At 41.5% G+C, this 13,377-nt stretch overlaps 1 protein-coding gene across 2 annotated transcripts in view; it reads left to right on the forward strand.

The window, feature by feature from the left end:
• The window catches only part of GLI3 (GLI family zinc finger 3), a 215,748-nt gene that overhangs the window by 63,775 nt on the left and 138,596 nt on the right, over window positions 1–13,377 (forward strand). For both annotated transcript variants that reach the window (XM_027815314.2, XM_005446215.4), the window contains exon 3: window positions 6,204–6,446. In XM_027815314.2, coding sequence (XP_027671115.2) covers window positions 6,204–6,446 — 243 coding nt within the window. The remainder of the gene's footprint in view (window positions 1–6,203; window positions 6,447–13,377) is intronic.

Genomic DNA, 13,377 nt, shown 5'->3' on the forward strand with positions numbered 1-13,377 from the left:
ATTGTATTGATGTGCTCTGTTCTGAATTCATCTGTACTTTCAAAAAAACGACTGAATTGAATTGTGCTGTAAATGCAGCAAAAATGAACGTATGTCTCATTTGTGGAAAATAATGGGGGGTGGAGTATTATGTAGATATTGTTGGGATTGGGCCTGCTTTCTGCCTTGTTGAGAAATCCTTTTTCTTCCATTGAAAGTTAAAGATGACAAACAAAAGAATATAATAGGTTTCTCAAAACAAACAAAAAACAGAGAAAAGTGTTGTGTATTCATATTCCAAAGGTCACAAATCAGTTCCTGGAAAATACTATACATATGGTAATGGGAAAATAATGAAGCTGAAAATCCATTACAAATGGGAATATAAATCTATACATTTTCAGTTTTGAGCTCAGATAATGTATGCTATTTATAAGTAAAAAAGTCTTGTAAAGGTATGCTTAAGCATTGAGAATAGTGAGTACCATACTTGTTATCTAATAAATTTTGTAGCCTCTTGTATGGTTGGAGTCTATTTTTAAAACCAATTATGAGCATTGTGCTTCGTATCTGTGTTAGTGTTTCCAGAGCACGTACTTCATGTGCAGTTGCTCCAAATGCAGGAAAATAACAAACTTGGGACCAAGAGTGCCCAATTTAAACTACTGTACCCACCCAAAACAAAACTTTGGTTACAACGCACACTGTTTTTAAAGGCAGGCACAGTCCTACAGATGTGTTTCCTCCTGCTTTGCTGTTAAGGTGGCCAGAGAGTAGTGATCAGCGTGTGTATAGAAGAGGGTGCAGATACACATCCTAATGAGCCTGGCAAGTGCTCTATTGCATCATTTTGAGGAAGAAAATATCAAGTCTCAAAAACTTAGACCTTCTTAAACATGAGGGAGATTGCTTTCTTACTTAGATAGCTATTCTATTAAGAATCTTAAGTAGTCAATCTTTTTTATGTTCCATCCCTACTCCCCCCCCCCCAGCTCACAGCAACCTAAAATGCTACTTTTCTGGGAAAGACTGATATTCTGACTTCAGTTTTGTAATTTAATGATGGAGAGTTTCCTTAGTAAACCAAATTTAGAGTACTAGAATGCTTATCTTATATCCAGACCTTGAACATAAAAGGCATTTTATACCAGCAATTGTTCATTTAATGAGCAATTGCAGAGTGCAGGACGGTTAAGGGATTGAGCTATATGCACCATTATTGCAAGAAGTATTCTGAAATACCAGAAATAGGACGTAAGCTCTGATCAGGGGGACTGTGAGCACAATTACCTTCTTTTCAAATCCTTCTGTGACACTGCGGGAGGAAAAAGGACTTTGAAACTTGAAAGGAAAGAGCTTGCTTTCAACCTCAAAAGCTAGGAGGAAAGGGCTCTGAAATTTGCTCAGTATTCCCAATTCACCATTAGCCTGTTTCTTCCTTTAGCCTCAAGGCATTCTCCGCTTTTTGAAAAGATGTTAAGAAATTCAGTCACAATAGAGAGCCTAGTTTTGAACATGTTTCACTCAGTCCATTGAGGTCTGGTCTTCAGCCTTTGTGTGGGGTGAATTGAGCTGAGCAGCAAGCTGGTTGGGGAGAGGTGAATGAGCAGTCTCTGTGCAGTCACAAATTCTGGCAAAGAAAAGATTACCCTTTCCTTTATTTTACAATATGCATTCCTGTACAATCCTGCTAGTGGTAATATGCGGAGCCGAGCTTGTGCTTAGGTCAATATGGAGCACTTGGTTTATAGCAACTCTTGTTAAGTTTGTCTTGTAATTGAAGCTGCTGTTGACCTTGCTTGGAGACCATTTGTAAAACCATTTATTTAGCATAAACTGAAATAATAAACCCTCCTTCTCTTAGGCTGATTGTGATAGGGTGACATTAGTTTGATTTAATGATTAGCCGCCTGACCCCTCAGCTAGAGAGAGCCACTTGAATAGGGAGAGTTCACTAGGAAGCACACAGGAAGAATACTAATGAGCTTGTTAAATTTAGCATGGCACCAACCACTTTTAATTCCTCTAATGGGAGAAGCACTGCCTCTGAGACAGAGGGAGGGAGATGTGTGGGGGGGAGAGGAAAAGAGAGGGAGGAATGCCCACGTCCCGGTAGCCATAGAATTTTGGTCAAGAGAAGAGCTTGGAGGGAGCATCAGCTAGGGTGTCTCGGACTGAGTTGTAAGTACCTTCTCTTTTCTTTTACCGTTGGCATATCGCTCACGAGACAGTAATGCCCTCTGCAAGTGATGAAACTTAATAATTTAACAGATTTGACTGGGCTGGTGTTGTCCTGTTTAAGCAGGAGTCTCTTAAGTGTGTTGAAACTGATTTTTAGTGTAGTGTATCGGTAGAGTTCAACCTTTTTTTGGTTGCTGGCTTTAAGAGGTTTAAAGTAAAAAAGCTTATACTTTGTTTTGGTCTACAATAAAAAAAGAGCAAAAAAAGTTCAATAGGGTGAGAAAGTTAAATGGATTTTTGCATTAGTTTTTGGGTTGACCTGACTTAATTTTCTGGGTAAATAGCTGAGCAATTAAAAGTGCATTTTTTCAGGCATGCTGTCTAGTGTGAATTTTTTGAAAAAGCTTGTTGATTAGATGCGGTGCTCCTTGGTACTCAGCACTTGTAATAAAAACTGCTTCTGATCCGAACAGCAGGACTAACTCGGCTGTTTCTGAGTGGATGGGAGAATCTTGGATCAATGTGATCATTCCAGGCTGGGCACTTGTAACACGTGTCTCTGGCTACTGACTTGTTAAGACAGGGTAGGATATACATAAGGAAAGAGAAGCTTATGCAGATTGCTCTCCGGGCCTGATAACTTTTTTCTTTTCTGATTAACCCCTCTCTCTTACACCCGCAAAAGGCGGGATGAACTGTGCTGGAGTCAGTGGGGCCCCACCGGCAGGGAGTAGGTGGAGGTAAGAGAGGATCAGTCCCTTTAACTTTGGCGTTTGTGTCTCTGCAAGATTTTAGTAAATCGGATGTTTCTTTTGACCCTAAAGCTGGCCACTTCTAAAACGTGCTCAGAGCCGTAACAGTTGTCATGTATTTGGCTGTAAACCCCTTGGCAGATGCTGCTGGAGAAGTGGGCTGTTTGCTTACATTTTTGCTATAGAGTCCCACTTGTTGCCATGGTGGGCAGTATGTTTCTGTCAATAATTTGGCCTGGCGCAGCTTGCCTGCACTTACTCTGAAAAGTTTATTGAACAATTCAGCTGAAACAGAACAAGATTAGACAGCTTTTGCCTTTTGGCGCACTGAAGTGGCTCGCCTGCCGTTGAGAGTCGGCAGCATTACTGCAAGAGGACTTTCCCACTTGGTGCCTGCGGAGCTCCTGCAAACCGCTTGCCTGTTCATGTCTGGAGCGTGGGTGCTGTCAAGTTTCTCATCTGCCCCCTATCAAAAGCGGCTCCGTGGTGTGGAGCATGAAGTAAATGCTTAGTGAGCTGTTTGGCAGTTGATTATGCCTTATTATTGCAAAAATGCCATCGTGTTTACTTAAAAAATACTTCTAGGTTTTTTTACATGGCAGGCAATTTACAGAAATGCTGGACTTCTAATAGCACACGGCAGTAATTTCATAATGGGGAGAGAGATGGTTGATGCAGAAGGAAAAATACTGCTTTTTGTTTTCCTTTTTTTTTCTTCAAGAAACTATAAGAAAGGAAAGCTTATTAAAACAAAACACATTTTGCCTTGAGTTTCAAAGTTACTGGAAGTAGGTTTTGAATTTCATTCAGCAATTTGGAAAATCAGCTTGTTCCATAGTAGTCACTAATACCTTGATTCATGACACATGCGTGTTTTGAGAAGGAAGGAATAAAAGTGGAGACTGCAGACAGATGTCAGCTTCTTGTTGTATCCCAGGATGGCAGTTTTAACAAATATTATCTTTATATGGAAGAGTAAAAGAACTGAAATCCTATCTGATCCTTGGATTGATTATACAGCCCCACAAATCACTCCAGCTTGCTTCTTCCCATACTGTGGTAGCACAGGCTAACTTGCTCTGCTTAAGGGTCTGTCAAGATTTCAAATGGAGTGTAATCCCCTATTTTTACAAGAGTTTACATCTCATCAGTGAAAGTTCACTCTAGGTTGAAATTTAGCATAAAAGACTCTGGCTAGAGAGAAACGTGATGGAAAACATGACTTTAGGGTGATTTATTTTTTATTTTTTAGTTATACAAGCAGCTTTCTAAAAACCTCATATAAGTTTTAAAGTTTTAGATTCCCTTTTGCAGTTCTCTAACTGAAACCAGCTTTGGTGTAAAAAGTTGAAACCTTAAACCCTGCTAATCCAGAGAAGGGACCGGTGCCTGTGCATATTAATAAGAAGTAGAAAAGGGCAAAAGGTTTCAGTTCTACGGTGGTGTTGTCCATTTCCATTAACTCTTTCTCCTCAGAGCCAACCCTGGAAATGCTCTGTATGGAGAATTACTGCTGGCTGTAAAAAGAATTCAGTCCCTGGAAGATGCTGATAAGTCAGCCGAGCCTGGTTGCTGTAATACTTGGAGATAGAAAAATAATTAAGCGCTCAATAGGCTACGCTGCTGGGTTTTCTTGTTGTTGCTACTTGGGAGGAGAGGGGGCAGGGAGAAGACCAGCGACCACCACATTCAAAGTAATAGCGTAGCGTGTTTATGCATATAATGGCCAAAATTCAGCTCCAGCTATCTACACGTACGGAGCCTGTTTCTAATCTAATTTGTATGTAGGCAAATAGGTTGAATTACGCTAGTGTCAGGCTTGGTGAAAGTAGTCTCCTGGTGAATTGATGGTTGGGACTTTTGCTGTGTGAAGGAGTACACCAGGACAAGTCGCAAGTACAAATTTAGCCCTGACACCAAATCTGTGACGACTGAAGTGCAATCTTGGCACTGCTGTCCATGATCTTTCATTGCACGTGGGCTGTAGACTAAACGTACTGTAGTTTTATTTCCTGGGGGCATTTTCATTTCCTTTCTAGTAACCTTTTTTTTTGTGACCAGTGTTTAATAAGCTGAGGTTCCTCATGTGCTTCCAGAACTGCTGAGCATCTTTTGGAGCTCAGCATTATTTATCAGTACTTCTTCAAGATATGTACCACTGTACACCCACATGTGCAGTGTGGTTGATTGCACAAGGCAGTACCTGGAGCATGGGTATCAGCCAAGGAATACAGCATTCACACTTGTTTAGAGAAATGTCTCTGGTTTTTAAAGCAATAACGCAACTTAAGGAGACCATTTACAGTAGAACCTTGTGTAGCTAATGAAACCCCTTTGCCACATGCCACATGTGAAATGTACCCAGGAACGTCTGGCTGGCTTTGGAGGAACAAAACCATTTGGTGTGGCTTTCAGAGGGTGCACGTAGTCCCTGAGGGCTAAAATCCCTGTGGGAGCAGAGCACTGGCTCAGCAGCTGGCCCTGGGGTGGCCTGAAAGGGAGGCCCCGTTTCCCTCACAGGTGGTACCACAGGCCTAGAGACTTACTCCAGACCTAGGCCTTGGGTTTGACCCTCCTAATTACCCCCCGCCCCTCACTTCCTTTTTCTTTTCCCCTTGCTCATTAAGAATTTGTGGGTTTGTCTGTGGACATGGGGGAAAAAAAGGAGAGCATGCTTCGCCACCCTGTGCACGCATGCCCATGCGGTCACCCTTTAGAGTCAGTGACTCGCCTGCGCCTGCCTGATGCTACTGGTGCTGTAGCTTGAGCAATTTTACCCCTTTTTATTGTTGCCCACCTTACTTTTGATTGCTAACAACCTTCCTGCAAGGCTCCAGCCTCTTACAGAAGCAAACCTACCATGACTGGAGCTGGGCTGCAGAGCAGCGGTGGGTGGCTAGGTTTGATTTAGGCCCCTCCGGCGGGGTTCATCTTCTCCTCTTTGTAACAAATCACTTTTTTATTTTTTTTTTCTGCCTCCCCATCAGGCAGCCCAAACTCCCAGTCTCCTTGTCCCGGAGGCAAGAAAACAGTGAGCCTGTGTCTGTTCTTGCACAATTGATAGCCCCGCCGGTGGGAGCATCGGTGCATGGGTGACGATGATCTACCGCTCAGCAGCTTCCCCAAACCATCCCTCATCGCTGCACATGCACCTGCTGTCATGAACTTGCACCGTGAGGAGGATGGCGGGGGGAGAACTTTTCTTTATTGTATTTGCTATAAATGGGCTAAAAAGTGTGCGTGTCTCTTTCTCCTTCCCTTCTCTCTTTCTTCTCCCTCGTTTTTTTGCAGAGGATGAAAGTCCTGGGCAGACCTATCACAGAGAGAGAAGGAACGCGATCACAATGCAGCCGCAGGGTGGGCAAGGCCTCGGCAAGATCAGTGAAGAGCCTTCCACGTCGAGCGAGGAAAGGGCTTCATTAATCAAGAAGGAGATCCATGGATCTATATCGCACCTTCCCGAACCTTCTGTACCTTACCGCGGGACGCTCTTTACCATGGACCCCCGAAACGGTTACATGGACCCTCATTACCGTGAGTATCAATTGCTGGTTCATTTGGGGATGCAAAGTTGGAAGGCTGTCAAATTTGGCGTGATTTAATTTGTTGCCTTGCTTTGTCCTCAGGGAGAACAACTGCTTTGTCTTGGTGGGTGGGGAGGAGCGGGGTTGTTGAGGTAAATACAATCTCTTTTCCAAAGTTAAAAACCAGGGTGCAGTTGCATTGCAGCTTGAAATTACCACAGGCCTCTGTAAAGCAACTTCCACAGGACATCTCATCTGTTGCTAATCCTTCTCAGCCATCCAGGGTTGCATTTGCTCCACCTCCTTAATACATGAAGGAAAAAAAAAGCCACATTAAAGAAAGCACAGAAGAAAATAAAACAGGCCTTAAAATCCCTCTTTTAAAACAAAATCGAAGTACGGTATTAAGGGGAGGAAGGACTGTGCCTTGTACAATGAGAATTTGTGGGGGGGCGGGGGGGGAGGGATTGGAAGGTTTATTGCTGTGTTTCGGGAATTTTATGTTTTGTTTTGGAGGTGGTTTAGGGATTCACGTGTGTGTGTGTGCATGCGGGCTGATGGACTACTTTTGCAATTTTCTTCCCCAGCTACAGCTCCCTGAAGTTGAGGGGGGGCAGAGGGGAGGCAAACAGTTTCAACTTCTGAATTCCTGCTCAGGCATTAATAAAAAAGTAAGAAATTAACTGACACTTGAACACAGATGTGGAATGGATTTCTCCACAGGCAAAATATGAGGGAGTTAAGCAATTTTTTTCATCTGCTTCTAGTTTACAAAAAAAGAAAGAGGAAAAAAAATCATTTAGTTGTGTAGTAATGAAGTACATCTTGAGGTGTCAAGGCTTGTGCCTTTTGATTATAGATTTATCACCCAGTCAGGATACAGATTTGCCATTTAACCTTCCAGTCTCCTATTCCAGATGATAGGCTTAAGACCCACAAAGAGGGGCCAGGCTGCTTTGGGGTTTTTTTTCCACATCATTCAGAAATTTTAGTGTTTTAAGGCAAAAGGTCATTAGCCAGACGACTGATTAGTGAGGACAGCTGATTAGTGCATGTTTTTTTGCTAAAGAAAGTGCCAGGGATAAAAGCTAATTTTATCCCTTCATTAGTTGGGCTAGCAGCAAAGGGGAATGTTCACTCATCAGGGTGCAGATCAAAGTATGTCTTGCACAACCTTAAGTCTCACCAACCTCCTTTTAAAAAAAAAAAAAAAGAAAAAAAAGAGCCTGATTGTTAATAAGGATGGAGGTATTATGAGAAAATGAACACTTGTTGTCCTTATAGTTTAGAGCAATATTTAGGGGAAAAGTTTGCAGTTAAGCTTTTGAGCTGTCTTCCAGCGTAGGCAGACGGTTTCTGTACACCCTACTCCTTCTCCTGCTCTCTCACACAGCCCTGCTTAAACCCTCTGGGGGAGTTACTCATCTTTCTATCAAGTACTACGATGTGCTGCAGCACACCAGTGGCAGACTCCTTTGCCAGAGAGGCATGAATGTGCAGAGCAAATGACCGCTCATGAGCAGCAGCGCCTAGAAGTACTAGCTTGCAGGGTGGGTTGGAGGCACCATGCATAGTTTACAGTTTGTTAATGCAACCCCCAAATCTCATTTTTTTAAAAAAAAAGAATCTTATCGGGGAAGCAAAATAGCTTCTCTGTTTGTAGGCTGTACAGCTGGGGAGAGGTGAAATGGGTGACAGCAGCAAACTCCCAAACAAACAACGAACCTGGTGCTGAATTTAGTGGCGACGATTGCCATTTTGACCATCGGAGCAGCTGCTAGCTCACCCCTTAAATCTAGTCCAAAGTGTTATTGCTGCTACTGAAGATTCAGACTGAAGGAAAAGGGCCAGACAGTTAGAATGTGTCTGAGTAGTTTGCATTTAGTTTATTTTGGTTTATTTTATTACATTTGCCTTTTGATGAGAGTTCTCAAGATTTAATGAAGCTACTATGTCTGTATTGTGATCAATAATATTAGCTAGTTACGATGTGTGGGCTACTAGAAAAACATAGCTGTCAGAAGTTGAGAGAACAGCTGAAGTTATCCCGCATACAACAGCAGAGAAACAGGAGATGAGTAGATTTTTAAACGAGCAACGTGCAGAAGTCAGAAAACATCAGATGGGCAGACCTGCTTCATCACTGCTGTAGCAAGTTGTACATTTGTACTCACTGATTTATCAAATCCCTCAAACTATTAATGTCATATAAAGAGCCATCATGCTTTTATTTACCTTTAATAGATGTGATACAGAAGGACAACTGAAGAGACAAATGTCTAGTTAGATTTATAGGAAAGCAGACAGGCTTACTGAAATTTTCATAGTAGTTGCATCATTTATATATGTAAGACATGCTTTCATCAAAGTGGTGACTGTATTCAGGCTGACACTTACGGTGGTCCACATGAGGAAGTCTGAATAATGTAAACATACCCCAGTCCCACTGTAGCAACAGGTGAAGAACCAGCAAGTCTATTGTCTGTCTATTCCTTAGTTTCTTGCCAGTTTTGCTGGGCATATGGTTAGAAAATACTGTTTTAATTCAACATAGTTGGATATGTAAACACTCAAAGTAATTTCTTAGTTGCCCTGTGGTTGGAAAATACAGACTTTTCAAGATGCCTAATTTGTGCTTCTATTTATACCCACTTAGTATTTAAAAGTGTGGGCGGGCTTCCTGTAACACAGGAAAAGGGAAAATAATTTTTTTTGAAGAAGAACATCTGTATATTTTTATGGCAAGAAAAGAAAAAGAGCATTTAAGTCAATTGTGTGTGGAACGCATGTCCCCTCCAGGAGCTGCAGTTATTAGAAACAACTTGAATGCTTTGCATTTCTACATGTAAATATGCGTGTCTCTTTGCATTGCAGGATTTTTTGTTGTTATAATTTTTTTCCTAATTAAAGTGACTGATGTTGTAAATGTTGCAAATAATAGTTACCATATATGTGGAATAAATACCTCATTGAGGGGGAGTTTGCTCTCCTGCCGAGTGTGGGTGGGGATAATGGTTGTGTTTCAAGTGGACCAGCTTTTCAAACAGCTGGGATGAAACATGCTATGGAGCTGGCGGCACTTCTGCACTGCCAGAGAGCCCCTCAACCATTTAGCAACTGAGAATGAGAGTGCAGCCTTATGCTCAGCTCACAGCCCTCTGTCTTCCAAGAGATAAAAGGGAAAACATACAGGCCTAAACCAGAAATTTTTGTTTTCCGTCTTTTTTTGTTGCTGATTTCTTAAGCACTGTTTAAACACTGCTCACCAAGTATGGGGAGGGTTGTTTAGTTTTTTTTTTTAACTTAAAAAAAACTTCTTTCTTTTAAAAAGCTGGAGGCAGATTACAAAAATATGGGGTTTCCCTTCATGTGTTGCACCTTTTCTTTATTGAGGACAGCCAGGGTTACTGAGCTTAATCACAGTGTTTCTTAAATGGATTTAAGACCTTGTGTTTCTCAAACACCGATTGCAGTGGTAGCTGGAGCCCCTTGTTAATGTAAATTCTGTCTCTAGAGGTAGGGCTGAGGCAGGGCCGGTGGGGATAGCAACTTTCCTTTGTTATTCTCTTCCCCAGTTTTAATTCTCATGCAGATTTATGGGAGTGCTAAGACTGCCTGTCTCACAAGTCATTCCTCATGGAAAAAATGAATCATTCCTGATGTAAACACTCTGATTTAGAACGTACTGCTGGTATTCTTCCCTGGGTTTCACAGCTCATCTGAAAGAATTGTTAGTACCTAATTAGTGAAGCCTGAAGAAGTATCTTAAGTAAAAAGCAGTGACAGTTCAGTTGGCTCTATCTAAAAATTTGTATATACAGGAATAGCCCTGGCAGGATTCTCTTTCTGGTACATTGCCTCATCTCAAAGAGGTTGCACTGAATGTAGCTGAAAGCAGGAACTCACTCCTGTTTATTATTATTGTTATTGTTGTTATTATTATTATTGTGTTGTGGTGCGTTTTTTTCCCCTCCTTACTGGGGATTTATTCTGCTAGTTTTGAAGCTTCTATCTGGGGAAGTGGGAACTGCTTATTGCACATTTCATAGGATTAACCTTCCAAAGGTATTGATTGCCCACAGTTCCCACTGACTGTGCCTCGACTTGTGGTTTGTAAGGATCAGGCTCCACATAAATGCCTGGGTTAGATTACCCAGTGTTGGTGTCATCTCAAAATCAATTTGCAACATGAACAAAAGACCACAGCAAGGAAAATACAGTGCTGGTTCACTAGGTGCACTTGTTCATTTACTGTGTTTTAATTTCTATTGACAAGAATTCCCTTTCTTTCATCTCCCCCTAGAAAAGGAAGAAAAAAAAAAAAAAAGAGGAAATCGGCTTGTTTCTGCAAATGCAGACTGGTAACTAGAAACACTATCTTAAAATACAATAATTAGAAAGCAATGAATTTTCATGGCAACGTGGACCATGATGGCCAGCTGTGCGCAACACATTGGGTACTGAGAGCAGTCCAGGTTGCCACCAGCAGATAAGCTCATGGAAGGGGGTCCCCATTTGCTTTGTATAGGGGGGAGCCAGCGGCATCCTTTGTTGTCTCCCTGACACATTTTGGATCTCTGAGGGACAACTAAGATACTTTTGGATAGTCCCAAAGTGGGCACTCGTCTTGGCTCACCTCTAGTTTCCCAGCATCACAGGGTGGCAGGAGCCTGGGACAGCTTTTTATAGAGGGCTACATTATGGTAGGAGAGTGTCATTGAGGAATCCTTGTTGAGATTTAGGGCTGGGGTCTTTAAAAACATTTAGGTGCTCTTCAATTTCAAAGTGAGTTTGGCCTCTTAAATACATCTGAAAATCTGGGTCCTACTTCTTCATCTCTTTTTGCAGCATTTGGCAGGAGAGGGGCTTAAGTGCTCTAGTAACAAAACTCCACTGACAGTGATTTATGGGGTGGTTTCCAAATGTTGTCAAGGAGGGCTAGTTGAAAGAAGTAAAATCTAAAGCTTTCAATAAAACTCACAGGGAAAAAAACCTTCTAGTATAAAAAGTGAATGTCAGATTACTGGTGTCAGCAGAGCGACAGAAATGTTGATCTTCAAGAAAATGAGCATGTTTGCAAAAATATTTTTGGGATAAAAATGTAAAATGTAGTAATATCTTTCAGTAGTCTCCAACAAAAAATGTTACAGCTCTCAAAATCAAACTTAAGGTCAGAGGCAACTCAGTTTGAAATTTAGGAAGGTGCTGTAGACCTTATAAGCTTAGCAGTTTATAAATGGAAATATCTTCTCCAAGATGCCTCCCAAACCTCTTGGGTTGTGTTTGGGAAGTTCTGATCATTACAAGTACTCCGGCCCGTGTCTCTGGAGCCCTTCTGTGGAATAAGCCGGGTCTCTTGAGAGCTCTGGAGTTGCTGCCCATGTGTGATGCTCTCATTTGGAAGTAACAATTGCACCCATAGATTCAGAACTACAAGTGGCACATAGAGACATCCTTCCTTCTACCAGATTTTCTCTCTTGTCAGCATGAGACACATCACAGAACTGCCAATATTCAAAAGGGCTTGAAATGTAGTGTGGTTGAGAAGCTGAAAAGTGATCTTTTACAGATTATTTTGCTTTGTTTCATTTTTTAAGTTTAAGTGAATACACGCCTTTGAATATTGACTTTTTTTCTTGTAATTACCAGCAGTATGAATTTCAGCTGGAAACTATAGGCAATGACATGGAAAGAGGCAATCCTGTTTCTGTGGAGGGTAGAATAGGGTATTTGAGGTCTCTTAGGCCCTGTAATTCTGTTGGACTTCAAACTTTTAAAAATATCCTGAGAACTGCATTTAAAAAACAAAAACAAACCAAAAAACCAAACCCTCTGTGGCACCTAATAGTGTTTATCAGCCAGGCACTACCAAGTATGAAGCCTTCTGAGAAGCAGATGGGTTCTGTTAATTTCTCCTTTTTTCAGTTGTTCAAGTGCGTGTAAGCTGTGGTGTGAGGTTTTTTGTTGGTGTGGGTTTTTGTTTTGTTGGGGTTTTTTTTGGTGGGTTTTTTTTTTTTTGTTAAGGAATAGGGAAGATAACGCTGGGACAAATGCAAAAACACCTCTTTCACAAATTTGATTTGGTTTGTCAGCTAAAGCTTTTTTAGATGCTTTACAGTATGTATTTGTTGTATGTTGCCTTCATGGAAGGAGACAGAATACGTTGCTCAAAGCCATAGAATCATAGTTAAGAACTCTGGGAAAAGAAAAAAAAAAAAGCCAAGAAATAATGTAATCCATCTCTTTAGCCTCAAGGCAGATCAGCTGTCCCTAAATCAGGAAAGAATGAAAAGCTTCTTCAGAGTTGCTATGTCCCTTGATAAGTGGGCATTTTTCTCTTTAAGAGCCTGGTGACAAGTTCTGTAGTGGTTTTGGGCTGATCTTGTGTCTCTACATGGTAACTTCTATAGCATCAGCAGCTAGAAGGTGCTTCTGAAAAAAATTTAGAAGCTGTGAAAGTCTGAGTTGAAAAGGTTTGATAAAGTTTTGTTTTCCCTCCTAGAGGTTTGTTAGCATGTGGGAGATCTGGTAGTTTCCATTGCTGTGTTCTTTGAAAAAAATCCAAAAACAAACAAACAAAAAACCAAACCACCAAAATCCCCTGAAACCCCCACAGCCTGACACATAGCTGTTGTGCTCATTACTGCCACTTCAATAGGCAAGATCATTTGTTTTCTCTTTTTATTAGTTATCAGAGCAATCTTTGTGCTGTTGTTGAGGCTATGTAGTGCAAGGGGTTAGCCAAGTATGATAGGTATGCAGAGAAGTAGTGGCCAAAGGAAGATAAGCATCGTTTGTTACAATTCTTGAGGCATCCCACAGTGTTGAGGTTGCTGTCTGTCAGTCAGCTTTTGGAGTGTTTTTTCCCTCCGAGCATTTCTTGGCCAAGGGCACTCAGTATGAAAAGCAGCCTCTTTGACTTGGTTGCTCAGACCTTTAGA

Source organism: Falco cherrug, chromosome 4, assembly GCF_023634085.1.
Source record: "Falco cherrug isolate bFalChe1 chromosome 4, bFalChe1.pri, whole genome shotgun sequence".
NCBI classification, from domain to species: domain Eukaryota; kingdom Metazoa; phylum Chordata; class Aves; order Falconiformes; family Falconidae; genus Falco; species Falco cherrug.